Source organism: Alosa sapidissima, chromosome 12 (genome assembly GCF_018492685.1).
Source record: "Alosa sapidissima isolate fAloSap1 chromosome 12, fAloSap1.pri, whole genome shotgun sequence".
Taxonomy (NCBI): domain Eukaryota; kingdom Metazoa; phylum Chordata; class Actinopteri; order Clupeiformes; family Clupeidae; genus Alosa; species Alosa sapidissima.
This window is the reverse complement of record NC_055968.1, coordinates 14947003-14965200: the sequence shown is the minus strand read 5'-3', so window position 1 is coordinate 14965200 and position 18198 is coordinate 14947003. Positions and strand designations below refer to the sequence as shown.

The 18198-nt window shown below is 44.2% G+C and overlaps 2 protein-coding genes across 2 annotated transcripts in view; both read right to left on the bottom strand.

Moving 5' to 3' along the window:
- Positions 1-156, bottom strand: part of LOC121677790 (GTP-binding protein REM 2-like) — a 12971-nt gene extending 12815 nt beyond the window's left edge. The window contains exon 1 of the mRNA XM_042056785.1: positions 1-156. This exon is cut by the window's left edge and continues 99 nt beyond it. The gene's annotated coding sequence lies outside the window, so the exon portion shown is untranslated.
- Positions 157-3103: 2947 nt separating this feature from the next.
- Positions 3104-10344, bottom strand: nrl (neural retina leucine zipper). Its single transcript, XM_042057168.1, has 5 exons — positions 10234-10344; positions 7496-8320; positions 6918-7211; positions 4926-5147; positions 3104-4165 (listed from the first exon to the last, which is right to left on the bottom strand). The coding sequence occupies exons 2-5, from the start codon at positions 8129-8131 to the stop codon at positions 4016-4018; spliced, it is 1302 nt and encodes a 433-aa protein (XP_041913102.1). The 5' UTR covers positions 8132-8320; positions 10234-10344; the 3' UTR covers positions 3104-4015.
- Positions 10345-18198: the final 7854 nt, after the last annotated feature.

The window sequence follows — 18198 nt, the reverse complement described above, 5'->3', positions numbered from 1 at the left end:
ACCCCCATCCCCCACTCCCAAGACCGTCTAATGCGAGGAACAGTGCAGACTCGAACCTCTCTCCTCACGCTCTTCTGCATTTACCATAGGCGTGATCATAGTGATTAGCCTACTTAGGCTAAAAATCACAATCTTCTAATGTTTTTTGTGGACTATGGACGCAGCATTCTGGTGATGTGTTGTAGGGAGCTAATTTCAGAAAAACGCAACTTGTGATTCACCGACATACAAATTACGTTCAGATAATTAGGCGATGGACTATGTCATGTTTTGGACCATATCAATGCACTACACACATTTCACCGCCAGGAGGAAGCAAAGAGCGGTCTTGTAGAGCCAGTCGAATTTATCCTCTCATCCTACTTCGTGGTCGATCACGCTTTCCCTCCGGCTGTAGAAGTCACTGTATTTGAATAGACTCAGTATCAGAAACGCCTTCGTTATTTGCTCTTTTCATCAACTATATATTTACATTGGTGTGGGTTTTACTCTCTGGCTGCAATCTTTCTTTTGCTTAGGGTCTTTTTTAGGACTTTAATAATAGATTTATGACTGTTTATTGACCCTCGATTAGTCTATGTTTGCAGACTCATTGAGAAAAATGTGATCTACCTTTTGTTTAAATGGGTTTCTGTTCAACTTTTATAATCTGTCAAGTTTTTTTCTCTCAACATTGTTGTGTGTGTCTGTATGCCAATGTGCATATGATTGGATGTTGGTCTACACATGTCTATGTATGCAAACGTGTGTCTGCGCAAGCATGCTTGCATGTTTGTGTGTAACCATGTATGTGTGAGGAAGAATGTGTGTGTGTGTGTGTGTGTGTGTGTGTGTGTGTGTGTGTGTGTGCGCGTGTGTGTGTATTTGTGTTTGACTCTGTGTGTGTGTATCTGTGTGTGTGCGTGTGTGTACACGCGCTCACCTCTGTGTGCGAGGTGTCAGCGCGGCACAGTGGTGGGGCGAGTGTGCGTGTAGCCCTGTGTACGTCCTGTCCACAATGGCCCCCGGCCCGTCCACAATGAGCTCCGGCAGTGAACGGCCGAGCCTCTATTATGCCCTCTAATCCTGCTTCTATTCTAGCGACCAGGGAGAGAGAGCGAGAGACAGAGAGAGGGAGGGAGAGGAGGGCCCGGGGTGAGGTCATCCTGCACAGCGCTCCGCTTGGGTCATAGCCTCTCTATAGATGTGCGGCGCAGACTCACACATAAACACACACACACACACACACACACACACAAACACACACACACACACACACTCACACACCACACACTCACTCACTCACACACTCACTCACTCACACAGAGAGAGAGAGAGAGACAGAGAGAGAATGAGAGGCAGATAGACAAAGAAAGAGGAGGAAGAGAGAGAGCGAGAGAATGAAGCAAAAGGGAGAAGGGGCACAGACAGAGCAAAATGGTCCACAAGAGACGAGAACAGGGCAGTGGTCGAGAGCCAGGGATGTGGTAGAACGGAACAAGACAGAGGCTGATGAATGGTGGCAAACAAATAGTGGTTGAAAATGGGACATATTACAAGCAAAGGACAATAATTATGTAAACCTGAAACAAGAATGATGGACGAAGGACGTGTTAGTGTCCACATGTGAATAGGAAGTTGTCAGGCCTCAGGTGGTAAAAATATGTTTATTTCATTGTAAACCACTACAACAGGGGCACAAAACCATGATAAAGATGGCAATAATAATGGTTGTTATGGTCCAAAATTATTGTAATGATTATGTTGTATTCCTACCAAATAAATAGGGTACACACTACTCGTTTGAGTCAAATAGTAAACCGGCAGATGAAAATACGTGAACAAACAATGAATAAATACTGTAAATAAATAAGTAAATAAATAATGATACAGAATGTATTGGTCAAACTGCCTATCCAAGAAATAAAAGAAAATAACAACATAAGCTCTGTCACAAAACCATTATAAATGTGTCATAAACATGTACATAGCAACTGTAAATAGTTTGTCTCACCAGTTTACCCATATCTTGCTAGTGGGCTCACTCTAAAATGAAAACAAGGTTAAGGCAGCTATTGTGAACGGACATGAACTGTGGAGGCATATACTGTATATACAATGTAGCGTTTATGACACATTTATGGGTGTGGGGAAGAGTTTCCAAATCCTGTCTGTGGAGACCCGTCGTGCAGAATTTAATGTCGTCAGTCTTTTTCTGTTTGTGCTCAGTCAGACACAGTGCCTCTCCAGGGCCTTGTGACAATGAGAAGAGGAAAGCTTGAGCGAGCTACAGATGGAGTAATGGTGGTCCCCAGAAGCAGGACTGAGAAACACTATTAGGGATGCCGTCGTTGGAGAATGATACCCCTCCCGAAAGAAAAGAAAAGATAAACTCTAAGTTGATCTAAATGGGTAATGCGGAAGTGGTCACATGGAAAGGAAGCCGTTGTAAAGAGAGATCATGCTAATGTGTTCCGATACTTCACAGTCCGTTTTATTTTTTAGAAAAAAAGAAAGAAAGAAAGCTCCACAGTGACCAGCTCTGTGAATTGGAGGTGCTTGGTTGTTAGTCTCTCTCACAAGTTTCACTTCTCATAAGCCTTATTTTCATCCATTATTGATTCACTAAGGAGACACAATCACTCAAAAAATTGCATAATACACTCTGTCATAGTACACTTACATAGACCCGTTTTTTTGTCACAACACTCATTGGGTTGATGCATTTTGTTACAGCTGCAGGTATTGCTTTGTAGTTTTTCTTATTTGATCAGTATAGAAGCTTCACACTTCACAAAGCTTAACATTAAGCTTTTGTCCTCACAAACCTTTCAAGGCCTGATAATTGCTGCACTTAAAAAAACAGGTGTAGCAAAAGCACTTGCCCACTTCCAGGATTTCATCTTGGTAATAAAACCCTCTGTTAATCACAAAAAACTGACATTAAATTGCTACCTTGCTCAGTTTTCCAACAAGCAGAGAAACCTATTGTTCTATCACTGTCATAATACATACTTTCATACTATCATCAGTAGTATGTTTTGTCAGCTTATTTTTTTCACATAACAATAAAAAAAGCGCTCATATAAATGTGTTATACATTCTTATTCTAAGATTGCTCATCTTAATTTTGTAAAGAGAGGGACTTAGCCCTTGGTAAGCAAAGCAGCATTTTTATCTTCGCCAGGAGGCAACTGAGATACAGGTTGGATCTTTTTGCACTTGCACTGCACGGACACTCACAAAAATCCCATCTCTCCTCTGACCTGTGACTGAAGCACCATCACTAAGCTCTCTCTTCACCCTCCAACATGGGCCAGTTTGATCCCGGAGGAGAGCCAGTACAATTTGAAAGATTGTAAAATCACCAGGTCACGATATACGGAAGTACCAGGCCTATAAATATATTCAAGTGAAGAGTTGTCCCTAACTAAGACTCCAAGGATCTCACTCTTCTTAGTTTGTGAACTTTGTGAAAGCAGTGAGAGCAGAGTTTTTTTGGTACCTCAAAGTAGAGAGAGCTGTCAGTGAAGCATCATATTCGCTTGATTTGATACTCAGCAGGAAGTCCCTTCTGCAGAGGCTTGAAATGGGATGCTTATTTGGGTCATGGCGCCATGCAGCTTGATGAACATGAAGACCTATCTAAATGGTGCCTGTCCCCAGCAGTATCACCAGCAAGTCAAGTAAGATGCATGAAGATCGCTGCACAAGATGCCACCTTTCTATCACTTTATCTACACTTTCAATGGCAAAGTGACCCTCTACCATCAGATGCATCTGTTCAGTTGGAGAAACATTGTCTCTGTGTCCTCTGACTTCACGTCTCATTGTCTGATTCTACCTGATGAGGTTGCTGATTTTTGCAGTCTTTTGAAGCCTCTACTGACCGCCATTTGCAGGTCTTCATGTTCTCATCCACTCCATGCCACCTGCATGTCTGTGCCTCTTTGCTCAGTTTTGGCTGTTTGTTTTTGGCTGTTCTCTCCACCCACTGCCCACTGGCTAATGGTTCTTTCCTTTCTTCAGGGTGTCGTCACAGGAAGTAGTCCGGAGGAGGGGAAGGTGGTGGGTTGTTGGTGTGCGCCGACAGCGCCTCGTTGGAGCTGATGAGCTTCTCGTAACGAGCCTTGTAGGCGTCTCGCTCCCGCAGTACTCGAGAAAGCTCACACTGAAGCTGCTCCAGCTGTGAAGGAGAAGCAGAAGGAAATCAGTCCTCTGTCTGGGAGAAACGCTACAAAGAGACAAAAGATCCCCTTACACAACCTGCCTCTAAAAAGACTGTATAGGACATTTTCATAGGGAATTCTTTTCAAAGGCAGGCCTACATCAATTTTGAATGAGCTCTTTTCCTCTGTCTCCCACAAGAGATCTTGCACCTACCTTGAGATATTGTTGTTTGGTTGGGCAGACAATGATAATTTAACTGTTTTATTACAAGCCAACGCAACTCAACACATACTCCTAAGATCAAAATGTAACCCCGTGAACTAATTAAAGGGTTTCGTTATTACCCATAGTTACTTCTCAGCAAGAAGGCGGATGAATTCAGCCAGAAATTCACTTTCATCAAATGATCTTAGAACAATCAGCTAGTGTGTACCCTCTAGCTGACCCTACCTTTGAGGGTCAAGACCTACATACCACACTGCCTCTGTAAAGTTACTACAGGTCTACATGTTTGAGCCATATAGACCCTTTCAACAATAAAAACAAAAACAATGCTTGAACGTTCTATTTGGGCCCCAATCTACTTCCTCTGCATTAAGATAACACATGGAATGTTAAAACGGAAGTCTTGTGGGGCCAACTATGATGCTGATAATGGAACTCTCTTGAAAGGGTCCATAAAGGCTATTCTAAGCACCCAGGTGTGTACTATGAAAGGTGAGGGGGTTCATGACGTTGAGGTGTGTTATGATACTCTTGTGGTTCTGCAAGCCCACCTGTTGAGTGAGGATGTGCTTCTCCGACTCGAGGGCGTGGCGGTGCTGCAGGCGCTTGTAGCGGCAGGACTGGGCGTACCCGCGGTTCTTCAACGTGCGCCGCTTTTGCTTCAGTCGCACCACCTCGTCCTTGCTCACGCCGCGCAGGTGGCGGTTCAGCTCCCGTACCGATAGACTCACCAGCTGCTCATCCGAGAAACGCTCCACCGCGTCCAGTCCACACTGAGAGAGAGAGACAGAGCGAGAGAGAGAGAGAGAGGGTCAAAACCTTGCAGAGCTAGGATACCATGTGAAATGCTACCGCAGATTGCAAGAAGGCCAGGCAATGATTATGAAATGTGTGCTAATAACACTGCTTATGACATGTTAATTAATCAGCTATAAAGCTCTAAATAATCTTTCTACAGTATGGGAGACCCTATTTGAAGTATTAAACTTAGTAAGGGCCACATTAAAAGCTATTCCCCAATTTCCTTACTCCCCACCTCCCGAATTTCCTTACTCTTTGTTGGCAACATATAAGACAAGATGTCCAAACTCTGTATGCATATGACAATAAGTATGTGTCGTGGTACTGTCGTCTCTGTGCATGTGCCGGGATGCTGGTGTACACGTGCGCATTTCTTGTGTCCGCGTGTCCATGTCTGAGAGGAATAGGTGCGCGCGCTCACAGGAGTCTGGGAGCACATTTTTGTCCCACATGTCCGTAATCTGCCTCCTAATCTGACTGTCTGACTGAATGTGTGTGACAGTGATCAGGATTACCCAACAATAATAGCAGATATTATCATAATCTCATAGCATGCTCCACATAAAGAGATGCAGACGCTCTAGACACCTGTGAGACTACATACGACTTCTAAACAGCGTCGCAACCTCAGCCTGCAATATAACCTTTCCAAACTTCCATGATTTGCTGCTCAAAAACTCTTCCAAATAGCTTGTAATCACAATTTCACCCCTAATGGCTTCAGCAATAGCAGCTGCAGACATTTAGGGGAACCTCTCATGGCAATTTGATTCAGCCTGTTCCATTGTAGAGCTCAGGCTCAGAGATTGCTGCTCTCAAAGATGAATATTTATCGTGTTCTCGCCCAGGGTGCTTCTGCGTTCAAAAACTGAGTGCTTCAATTCCCAAGTGCCACGCTAGGCACATTGATATGAATATCTTTCACCATGCCAGGTTCTGAAGTAGTAGTTCATTTCTTAGCCAGCACAGTGTAACTAGTGATGCCCTTCAACTGCACCAGGCTGCACGCATATAACAATGATTAATGGCCGCTTTATTCAAATATTTTTACATAATTCAGTGCTGAATGAAATTGGTTTGTGTGTGTGTGTCTGTGTGTGTCTGTGTGTGTGTGTGTGTGTGTGTGTGTGTGTGTGTCTGTGTGTGTGTGTGTGTGTGTGTGTGTGTCTGTGTGTGTGTGTGTGTGTGTGTGTGTGTGTGTGTGTGTGTGTGTGTGTGTGTGTGTGAAAGAGAGAGAGACTTGAACGCTTTCAGAGGGTGAAAGGAAGAGAAGAAAGCGTGAAAGGGGAAACAGTGAGTAGGAGGTGATATCTGATATCCCACCCAGTAACCCTTCACCACAACGCCCCTGACTGGAGGCCCATCCACACCAACAACAATAACTATAAAGCTATGAATATATGAACGTCCACACTGACCAACTACAAGGCTACACATTTCTCGGGAATACCCTTCATGTCCATAACCATGATAACTTAATTCAATGGATTCTAAATGGCTGTGTTTCTGTCATTCACCAAATCGCTTTGAAAGTGATCCCCAATTATATCACTCCCATTGGCGTTGCAGTTATAGTATGTGGTATGGACGATGTAGTTCTTATTAGCTAGAGTGAATCACAAAACTGTAGTCTTTGCTACTATTGTCATAGTTGCTGTTAGTGGTGTGGTTGGGCGTTAACCCCATTATTCTGCGACTCTAGCATCTATGAATAGATAGCGCTCCTCTCTCTATGCCTGTACCTGGCTAAGTTGAAGGTGATGTTGATGATGGGGATGATGATGACCATGCATGGGGTGGTGCGGGTGATGGTGGTGGTGATGGTGCTGATGGTGCTGGAGCCGACCCTGAGGACTGGGGGCTTGTGGGTAGGGGGCGGCAGGCTGGGCGGCATTGGGCAGGGAGGGAGGGTTGGAGACAAAGAGGAGTGGGCGGTGGCACATGTCTGAGGCCTTGGCACAGGAGACGTCACCTCCGCTGTCACTGCCGGAGTCGCCAAGGTTACTGCTGCTGGAACTCTGGGAGAGCACAGGAAACTGAGAGAGAGAGAGAAAGGGAGAAACAATGAGCAAGGTGCACAAATGTATTGTGTTATATTTGTGTCAACACTGTAAAAGATATTTGGAACAAAGAACTTAAATCAGTCTTGTTGTCTTGTTGCTTCGACTGAGTAAAGTTATGTCAACATGAAGTTTCAAGTTTCACTGTATGTTGACATACCTTTATTGAATCAAAGCTACAAGATGGACAGACAGGGTTAAGTTATTTGCGTTAAATATTTTTCATTGTGAATATAAGTTCTTCCTGAACTGCTCATCACCTGGGATCCTACAGCCACTGCAGCTGAGTTGAGTAGGGCTTCGACTGCATCCTCACAGCCCAGGAACCCCCCTACAGCTGACCGGTCCCTGTCCCCCCTCTCGGGCCCCCCTCCGAGGGCCCCCAGGAGCGAGGCAGCGCCCCCGGCTTCACCCCCAAACTGCTGCTGCAGGGCCGCCAGCCAGATGAGGTCCTCCAGAGAGGCGGGGTTGGGACACTGAGCCTGCCCACCTGGGGCGGGGCTGCCCTCCGGGTTGCCCTGGGAGGCCGAACTGAGGCCCGACACGTAGCCGGTGGAGACGGACAGGGGGAAAGAGATGGAGGAAGAGGACGAGGAAGAGGACGAGGAGGCGGACGGGGGAGGGTGCGCATCGCTCAGCGTCGGGGAGGGCGGGAGCGATGTGTAGGGGCTGGAGCTTAGGCTGGAGTCCTGGGGTGGGCGCCCGCTGTAGGGGGAGCTGGAGGGGTCCTGGTGGAGGCCGGGCTTGGGGTAAGGGCAGGGCTGCTGCTGCTGCGTCGGCGGTGGCGGCGGAGTGTCCGGCTTCACCTCGAACTTGAGCAGGTCGAAGTCGTTCAGGTACTCCATGGCCAGAGGGCTTGGTGGCAGGGAGGTAAGTGGGAGAGAAGGGGACGACATGGCTGGAGCTTGCGCGGAGAGAGATGTGGTGGGTTTTTTTCCTGGGGAGTGAGGTGAGCTGTTGTGTCCAACCAGTGCTCACGACGGACCGGCCCTGTTTTTGCCTTCCTTTTATCTCTGCTGCTGGCCTGCTGTGTGTCCAGGCTCCGAGTTGTGGCTCCCAGCACTAGCTGTTTACACTGCCTGATCCTGTCAGAGAGGAGAGGAGAAAAGAGGAGATAGCTGAATCATGACAAGCTGATAAAAATGAGCTGGGTTGAGGAGGCTGCAGAAAGCTTGTCTTCGTGTTCAGAGATGCCAACTAATTCAATTAATTGGGAGTGCTCTCATTCAAATCCTGCTCCAGGCAACATCCCACTTTTGTCAGAAAAATAATAAATAAATAGATAAAAATGGCTTATGTGGTGTCTATGATTGGCTTTGGGTTTTGGTGGGCAGCTTGGAGGTTGTTTATGGTGAGGAGGACAATGTATGGCTTGGGTTGTGCCAGTGGTTTTCTCAGTGTTTTGTTCAGGTTGTAAGAGGATTAGGCCTGTGGCCCACGAGTCAGGAACTGGAGGGGAGATAACATCACCGAGGAGGGGTCAACAGGTCAAAAGCAGGACAAGAGTGACAGCACACCCCACAAAACCAGAGAGAAAGGGGATGGAAGGGGGTGAAGTCATGCTGATTGTTTTTTGAGACTGAGATAGATAGATAGATAGATAGATAGATAGATAGATAGAGAGAAAGAATCTGAGGGATGAACAGTGTGTTGCCCTCCTGATTACAAGTTATCAACCTTATTCCTAAAATGGCCCAGCTATTCTCCTACTGTAGACATTTGATCACAGACTGCTTTCTTGTTATTTTCCCCTCATATAATGCTCTGATAACTGTAATGCAGGTCACAGGCAAACAGGTGACAGATCAAATGAAGTGACAGATAGTGTTCATATCCACATTTCTATCAACAATCACAGCCACCTATCAAGATGGCCTCCACAGCACTGGCACTGGAGCAGCCAAACTGTTTTGCCCCTAGCACTTTTGGGTAATGTAGTCTTGTAGTTCAGACCTGTGGTCCACTCTTCACAAACATGATACAGCATAACAAAAGACATACATTTGATATATAAAATAGAATGGTCTTCAAATCCAAGCGGAAACAATCTTAACCTTAATCATAGGTTTCAAAGACCACTAAAATGTTAAATGTAGGGAACACATCAAATTCTGCAACAGGCAGATGTACACACTATGCCACATACAATTAGCCACATTTTCTACAAATATCCTTGTAAAAGTGTTCTTATATAACACTATCATACTTCACAGATATCTAAAATGTTTCTTCCTGTGTTAAGAGAACAGTAGGAGAAGTTATTAATAACCAGATTAATGTTGCCATACTTGAATTGTGGGAAGAGTATAAATCCAATCTCAGGTACCAACCATAATCTTAATCCCATTCAATCTGTGACAGTTATGGCTCAATGCCTCAGAAGAACTTTAGCAAAAAAGACCTGCCCCAGATAAGGTTCTATGGTACACAGTAGCCTCTTAATAAAGGCACTTACATACTAATACATACTACATCAACATTTGCCATATGTTTCAAGTTAAGTCACTGATGCCTACTTAATAGCTGTGAATCAAATGGAGTCTGCCTTGAAAGTGGTTGCCTTGAAAACAAATCAATTCCAAAAGATTCAACCAAATGTTAAGCTTCTTCATAATCCGGTCTTTACCCATCCCTGTCAAGATAAAACTGCCCCAGATTGACAATAAAGGCAGTTGGAAAGTAAAATAAGACCGGTGATAAAGAGCTACAGTGAATACCACCACTAGTGGCTCACTCTGAAGTAACTTTCTACATCGTAACAGCTTTAAACCATCAGTCCCTCTGAAAGTCATCACCACTGCTCTGGTCCATCGCACAATAAATTAATTATGCCTCCTGCTGTATCACAGCTCGCTGAACATGCTGCCATGGGCCACGGCCGAGGCCTCGACTCAGTCCAGATCAGACACACAAGTGCGACAGAAGAGAGATTGGCAGTCAGGCAAATAAACAAGGTTAGAGCAAATTGAACTAATAAGAAGGCGGGGAGTTTTCTTACCTTTTGTCACATCAAGTCAATTTCGCTTGAGGTCCTCATAACTGCCTCCCCTGACATGAGTTAACTAACTAACGGACTGACGAAACTGACTGACTGACAGATGGTTTGTACAAAGAGTGGTATGTGTGTGTGTGTGTGTGTGAGTGTGTGTGTGTATGGAAGTGTGGGCAGCACACTGTCACCGACTTTGTCACCGCTCCTCTCTGATACAAATCTCTCTCTCTCTCTCTCTCTCTCTCTCTCTCTGTAGCCTCCCCCTTCTCTCACCCCTGTCTACCACTAAAACCCTAAGCCTGTTCATTTGTATTGCCCAATCCCTCTCATTCTCTTACTCTCTCTGTCTCTCTCTCTGTCTCTCTCTCTCTCTCTCTGTGGACTATCTGTAATTTTGTAAAAGTTTTGTCTTAAGGTGACATTGGCAGTAAAGAGGAATCAGACTTTTCTGTTCACTGGAGAACATTTCCTGATGCCGCTTGGGTTGTCACTATAACAGGCCAATTTGAGGAATCATATGAAATCATGTGGGTTTATAGTTCCCTTATTGATGGTTCCTAATATTTACAAAAGGAACACACACATGTACGTGTATGACTTTCATGACTGTTATGCACATTCACAGGCAGACTGACACAAACACAAATAAACAACCACACAAACACACTCACACATACAGTACACACACAAGACAATACACACAAATAGCCACCCACTACAGCATATAAACCTAAGCACATGCACACCATCCAGTATATGAGCGTCACACGTATATTGCCCCATCTAAGATCGTGCACAGCCGGGCATTTTACTTTATGATGTCACCTCCCTGAGACACTGTCCAATCTTCTGCCTGATGGAAGTTAAATGTGGAAGGTTGTCATGACGTCAGGTCGACACACACTGCTTTATGGAGGTAACCATGACAACCGCCTCATACCAGAGGATATTTATAATGGCAATCATACAGATGTACGCTAGGCAGAAGTGAGGTTGAAGGTTTATTGGATAGGAAAGCAGCCCAGCCATCAGTCCTCACTAGCTCACTGTTTCCATCTGGTGGACTTTGGGAGTTAGTGCACAATGTCTAACCAATAGGAAACATCTTCACAGCATAAGTGTATGAGGCTGTGATGCCAGTAATAAGAACAAATCAGTTGGTCTTTGTGTTCATTAGAGTTAGGCTACCAAAATATCTGATAGTAGAATTTCACAATGACGCATAGTAAAGAGTTAGGCTACTCGCTTGCTTGCAGTTGCAGGTACTATACAGCGATGGTTTGCCATGGACTTAAGCAATCCATCAAGGGATAAAGGAGCTCTCATCAGGAGACTGGTTGTTTTTCACCTGGGGAGCCAGACCGTGTGTTTTTGTCTCATCAGCTGTTTTTAAACCCAAACTGTCACACACCAGCAACTCCGCTCATCCCCGTCTCCCCCTGTTATTAACCCCTGCGTAAAGTCACTCTAATATCAGGTTTTTGCCTGTTTTCAGATTCCTAGAAATGCCAAACAGGCACTTTTCCAATGATCCCCAAAGCTGAACTTGTTAATCCGTGCCTCTGATAACAGTGTCTCGTTAAGGAATCAGTGTGTGTTAATATTGTCTGCCTAAATCTGATTTAAGAGGTAGAAATAACAACAATAATGCCAGGAGACGAGTAAGCTCATAAACACACAGCAGGATTTAGCTATACACACCCAAACACACATATTGTGCTTGCACACTCACTAGACCCAACTTAAAACAGACACACACACACACACACACACACACACACACATACACAATCTACTAACAGAAAGCACTCACACACATATGAATGTTGTTGCCCACACAAGCTAAAGCACATTAATTTCTATTCTCATTATATCCACGTTTTACACAAGGCATTTACACAATTACAAATGCAGAACACATGCAAACTGAGTGTGTGCTAATTTGAAGGGCAGCAGCTGTTTGGCTGCCGGGGATGCACTGCAACTGACCGAGCATAACGTAGGACAAATCCTCCATGCATGTCAAAAACACAGACCCTAATGCTATTGCAAAATTAGAATAAGTTCTCCTAGTAGTCTCTTTCCAGTCACAGAAGCTGTCATTCCCCCCCTCTGAAGGCTGAGTGTCTGCTTCTGCCTCTGTCTCTCCCTTATCTCTGTTTCCGGAAGAGGAAAGCTCAGAGCTTATACCAACAGGGCCTCTCATAGGAAGGACAGACAAAAGAGAGACACAGAGGAACTTACCTCATACACATGCAGTCACACAGAGACACAACACATACACACACAGACATACACACAAACACACCACACACACACACACACACACACACACACACACACACTCACAGACTCACTCAGGATTGCCTCACACACAACCTTTCACAGCTCTGGTGGAATAATTCTTCACAACTGATCTCATCAGACCTGTTATTTTCAAATAATCAGTAAAGGTCTAGGCAAGTTTATTCTATAGCAAATCTCCCCAAATCCATTGAAAATACCCAACATTACAGGGTGGACAAGCTGATAATATTTTGCCACTGATATCCACAGCAGTGCTACACAATATACTGTATAAGGTGCTGCCAACCCACACATTTATCTTTGCATGCAGTGATTGAGTCTGAGGACATAACATGCTGAGCTTCCTCTTCTTTAGAGCAGGGCCAAGTGCAGGCCCTTGGGGAACTTTTATCTGGCCCAGGCAGTAAATTGATGTCTCCATTTATCCATCCTCATGCGGTATTCCCTTAACACCCACCCTCCCTCTCTCTGCCCAGCTGAACCCACAAACGCTCTAGCCCCAGAGTATGTTTGTCCTGATCTGACAATGTAGCTTCAGGCCACCTTGACACAGGTTACCCCAGGTTATGACCTGGAAGTGCATGCAAGAGGTCTTTTGTGGTTAAGGAAGGAGTAAGCGTGTAATTAGGGGGTGTGAAAGAGGACCCCTCAGTGACTTATACCCAAGTGAAAGAGGAAAGTTAAGTACGGACAAATTGATGCGTTGCCTATCTGTATACAAAAACAGAGTACAAAAGATCAGAAAAGACAGTGAATAATGTTTTTGAGGACTGTTAATAAGGACAGATGGTACAACGATTCCCCCTCCCTTCTCTCTCTATTTCCCTCCCTTCTCTCTCTCTCTCTCTCTCTCTCTCTCTCTCTCTCTCTCTCTCTCTCTCTCTCTCGCTCACCCATACTGATCCCAGAGATAGATGTCCTAATCCTTACTAACTCTTTCACAAGATACAAGCTTACCTGACTCCCTTCCTCTCTTCCTCCAGTCTCTGCCACCCTGCTTCCCTTTGCTATTTATTTCTCATATGCAAAAGTCAGAACAGACAGTATGAGTTTACAGTCAGCTAATTAACATGCCTACTTTATATTCGCTGTCCTGCTGGGGCTGCCTTTCCTGCCTGTGATGAGAATTTAATATGGACCTCAGTTTGATCCCACTCATCTCCCCTCCTGCCTGGATGTTGTTGCTGTCTCCATGCAGCATTTTTTTCTCTCTCCTCAGCCTGTCTATGTCTCATATCTATATTATTGTCAATGGCGGGGGGGATATAATCACTATATAATATAATCACCACTTAACTGTTAAGCTTTATCATGGCAAGGCCCACTGCCTCCAACACCCCCACCCTCCCCAGTTCATTTACAGGCTAAGAGGTGTAATCAGTAATGAGATCAACACATAGCCCTTTTAAGTTTTGGAGGGCGGGGGTAATGGGACAGGTACCTTCATAGAAGTATTAGAATTGGGAAAATTACCAAAATCATACATTTTCTTTGGAAATGTGTGCTAAGGGACTTCAACACATGTCTTTGTGTGTGCGTGTGTATGCGTGTGTGTGTGTGTGTGTGTGAGAGTGTTAATGTTTTTCTGGTTCTATGTGTCTTTTTGTGTGTGTGTGTGCGTGTGTGTGTGTGTGCGTGTATGAGAGAGAGAGACAGACAGACAGAGAGAGTATGTGTTTGTGTTTGTTAATGTCTGTCTGGTTCTATATGTCCGTTTGTGCCAATCTGATTGTTATTGCATGTGTGTCTGTCTGTCTGTCTGTCTGTGTGTATCTGTGTGCACATGATATGTATATACCCACTGTACATGAGGTCTTGTTGTGAGTGGGATTATTAGGCTAGTCACTGGATTAGATGGCTGATTCTCCTGTTTTAATCTGGTGTCAGATTAACAGATCCCTGTGCTTTGATAAACCGTCTGTAATGTAGACAGAAGCCAGACCCCTCCGCTCACACATACAAACACCCCAGCACCCTCTCCAAAGACAGCTCACATAAGTATGCATATTCATGGGTCCTTAAAGTCAGGGAATGTTACATTCCAAATTGAGCATCACATGTTGTCATGATAATCATTCAAATAATTTCTGCATTTTTTATTATAGATTTTAGATATGTTTTCCAACAAATAGTCATAAAACAGAAAATGTCTTATCACGAACAGAAAGCAAACACACAAAGATAAGAGGCCATGTATCTTGTACAGATGGATGAAAGCACAGCCGTGAAGGACGATGACATTTATTCATCCACTTTATACTTGTAAATATTTTAAGAGGGGAAAAAAAAGTTAAAAACATGTTTTCCTGGTCAGACATGCCTTTCAAGAATGATATGAGACGCATGCATATGTCTGTGTCTGTCCTTTTCACACTGACCCCCTCCTGACCCTTGTGTGAGACCATCCAAACACTTCAGACACACAAACACAGGTATTAACACGCTGCAGGCGCAGACAAACAGCCGCCTGCTGCAGTAGATGGTGTCGTCTCCACTGGGAGCAAGGGAGGGAGGGAGGGGTAGAGAGAGAGAGAGAGAGAGAGAGAGAGAGAAAGAGGGATGGGGTGGTGGGATTAAAGTGGTCAATAGTTTGGCTATCCTCCCAGACTGAGAGATGACACTAAATCTGTTAATTCGCTGCCACCCTCTCTTCCCAGTGATCCTAAACTCCCCCTCACTGCCATCACCCCCCGCCCCAACTCCACACTTCTTCTCAGGGAGACCCTCTGCACCTGAAGTGGTCTAATGTGGTTTATTTCTCAATTGTAGTTCAGTTAGTTCCCTTTGTTCGGAGCACAAGTTGCTATCATCTGGCCAATGGTTAAGTGCCCCTATTATCAGTCTATTATACTTAGTGTTATAAGTTATATTATACTAATAGTATTATAAGACACATCTTATCTGATACACATGAAAATCAGACAAAACAAATTCCTTCCACTGTCTTTGTTCAAGCCTTGAACGTAAACAGCAGGATGAGGTCACTGGTGCGAGTTACCTAGTGCATGTGTATGTGCACTAGGTAACTGTTGTGTGGTTAACTGTGTGAACTGTGTGTTACTGTAGAAATACAATGGGCATTTTTGTCTCATTTTGTGTTATATATCGAATAGTAAATTGTAGAGCATAAAATAATGTCAAAGGATATTGCTGTAGAAAATAAGTTACACATTATAGCACTTGGCAGTATATCAGTACAGAAATGTGTCCACTTATATGGATATGATATGAAATGGGCATTTGACCCTTGCAGTAAGTGTAAATTGACTGAGTGTTATTCAGTATTAGCTCCACACAAGTGGTTTTGTTTTGGGGGACAGGCTGGCCCCACTTTGTTTGTTTCCGGTTTTTGGAGCCTGGGCTGCCTACAGAGACCGTTTTTTTACAGTGTACCCACGGGATGGGCAGCTAGGGGATAGTAAGGAGATATTCGCTAAATGTGACAAACATTTATGCGTACAATCGCTGACTGCACCTTGTTGAATGTGGACCTGTTGATGTTTCTTATCTCAGCTATGATTCTACATATGATTTCAATGTGCATGCCAATGAATCAGCAGTTGAGTTCCAGGGCATGAAATCGCTCTTTGTAGTTTGATGAGCTGTGATGGGAATATGGTTTCATTTGCTGTGATGGGCCCCCATCTCCCACAATGCACATTAATCTTTGTAGGGCATTGCAAAATAAAAATAACTTTCTTGATGTTCCCCTCACTCACTGGTAGAAAAATAAACTATTTCTGACACATCTTTCTACAGACTGCTTGCAGCTCCCACTCCCAACTGTCACTCACATCATCTCCTGTGCCTTTCCTCCCTTTTAAATGTGTGTAAGTGCACAAATGTATGTGTGTGTGTGTGTGCGTGTGTGTGCGTGTGTGTGTGTGTATGTGTGCGTATGTGTGTGTGTGTGTGTGTGTGTGTGTGTGCGCGTACGTGCGTGCGTGCATACATGCGTAAACATGTCTTTCTTCTTCTCCCATCCTCCTCTCCTTTAATCTGAAGATTGAATAGGATTATATTCACACTCCTCTGATCCCCACCTCCATCAGCCTCCTTGTCCCTCACTACGGCGAGAAAACTGGGGCAAAAGAACAGAACACGACAAAGAGAGAGACGGGGGAAAGCAAAAACTCATGGGGGGGGGGGTGTAATATAATAAAGAAAGACACTGCAAAAGAGAGAGAGAGAGAGAGAGAGAGGGAGAGAGGGAGAAAGGATGGAAAAACATAAATAAAGGTGGTGACTCACTCATGCCACACGCTGACGCGTTGCAGAGGTGATCCCAGGGTTCGTTTCAAAACTTCAGGGGCGAGCGTACTGTCCGTTTTGAATGCATTATATGCACACGGGGGTGACAGAAGAGCAATTGTTATGGTTATGCATTGTAATGACTGTGTTTAAAGCTGTTGATAATCACTGTAATTGTGCCTGGCCACTGAGGAGGAGGCATTCGGGAGACAGGAGAGCTCGATACCGTATGAGTCACAGGGGAAGAACTGTCATAGAAGACCGAGAGGAGTGGGCAATTTTTTGAAGGTTTATTTCAAAAGACAGAGCTCAACCTCCTCAACAGGTTTATTTTGAGACTACAGAACATTAACAAATCCCAAGAATGATCCAACAGTCACCTAAACTGTAAAACCAGACCTATATATGAAGAGTAAAACGCTAAATCCACCATTTTAATGAATTTTCATAAATCATTTTTTTACATTTTGTTTTCCAAGTAATTTTAGTAGAACTGTATTTTGGTATTGGTACTTGATTTATCTTTAATCAATCTACACAACTGCAATTTTATTGATTTTACCTGAAATACACAATTAAAAAGCATGACTTTTTAATGAGATATAGCGTTTTGGAACCAAACTTTTCATATTTTCCAAACAGATTAGATAGAGGCTCTCCTCTATTTATTGGTAATTGAACAAATCACAAAAATGATTAATCATACAGGCTCTGCTTTCTCTTTTGTTAACTCCAGGAGTATGACAAGAGCCATCATGGATTATTCTAGAACTCTACTTACTGCATAAGATGTAGTCCATGTAGTTAAATTCTACATTCTAACGAATGGCATGTTGGGAGGGTGTTGCAGAGAGGAGTCCTCTTAATGAGCAGTAGACTGTGGACAGGCTGTCTCAGTGTCTCGCACAATTAGTGTTCACCACAACGTCTCACTTTTAATTTCCTTACGTGAGATTGCTGCATGGAGCCTCCGACTCGCCACTCAGTGCTGTGGCAAAGAGCCTGTGTCATTCTGCAGAGCCATAGGACATGTTCAGAGGTCCATTAATGCAACGACGTCTGGCCTAGAGGAAGCTGGCTCCGCCGTGATGCAAGCCGGTTGCCATGGTTACCAGTGGAATAGATTCATCTTGACCTTTCCCCAACCAAAGATATCATTATAATAAATTGAATTGCTTCATATAACACAGTGACTGCAATCGCCCCTCTGATGTGAATGACTATCTTGAGGGTGCCAGGATCTGATTTGGGCTTTAATTCTTAACACACTATGGCAAAGCACCAGAAATGATATACTCTGTTGGGTAATACATGTGCCCTCAATGATATTTCACACTGCTCAGTCTGACAGGTTAAGCCACATTTTGAATTGACTATCAGTCTGGAATAAGCCTTCAATTCTTGTTAAATTTA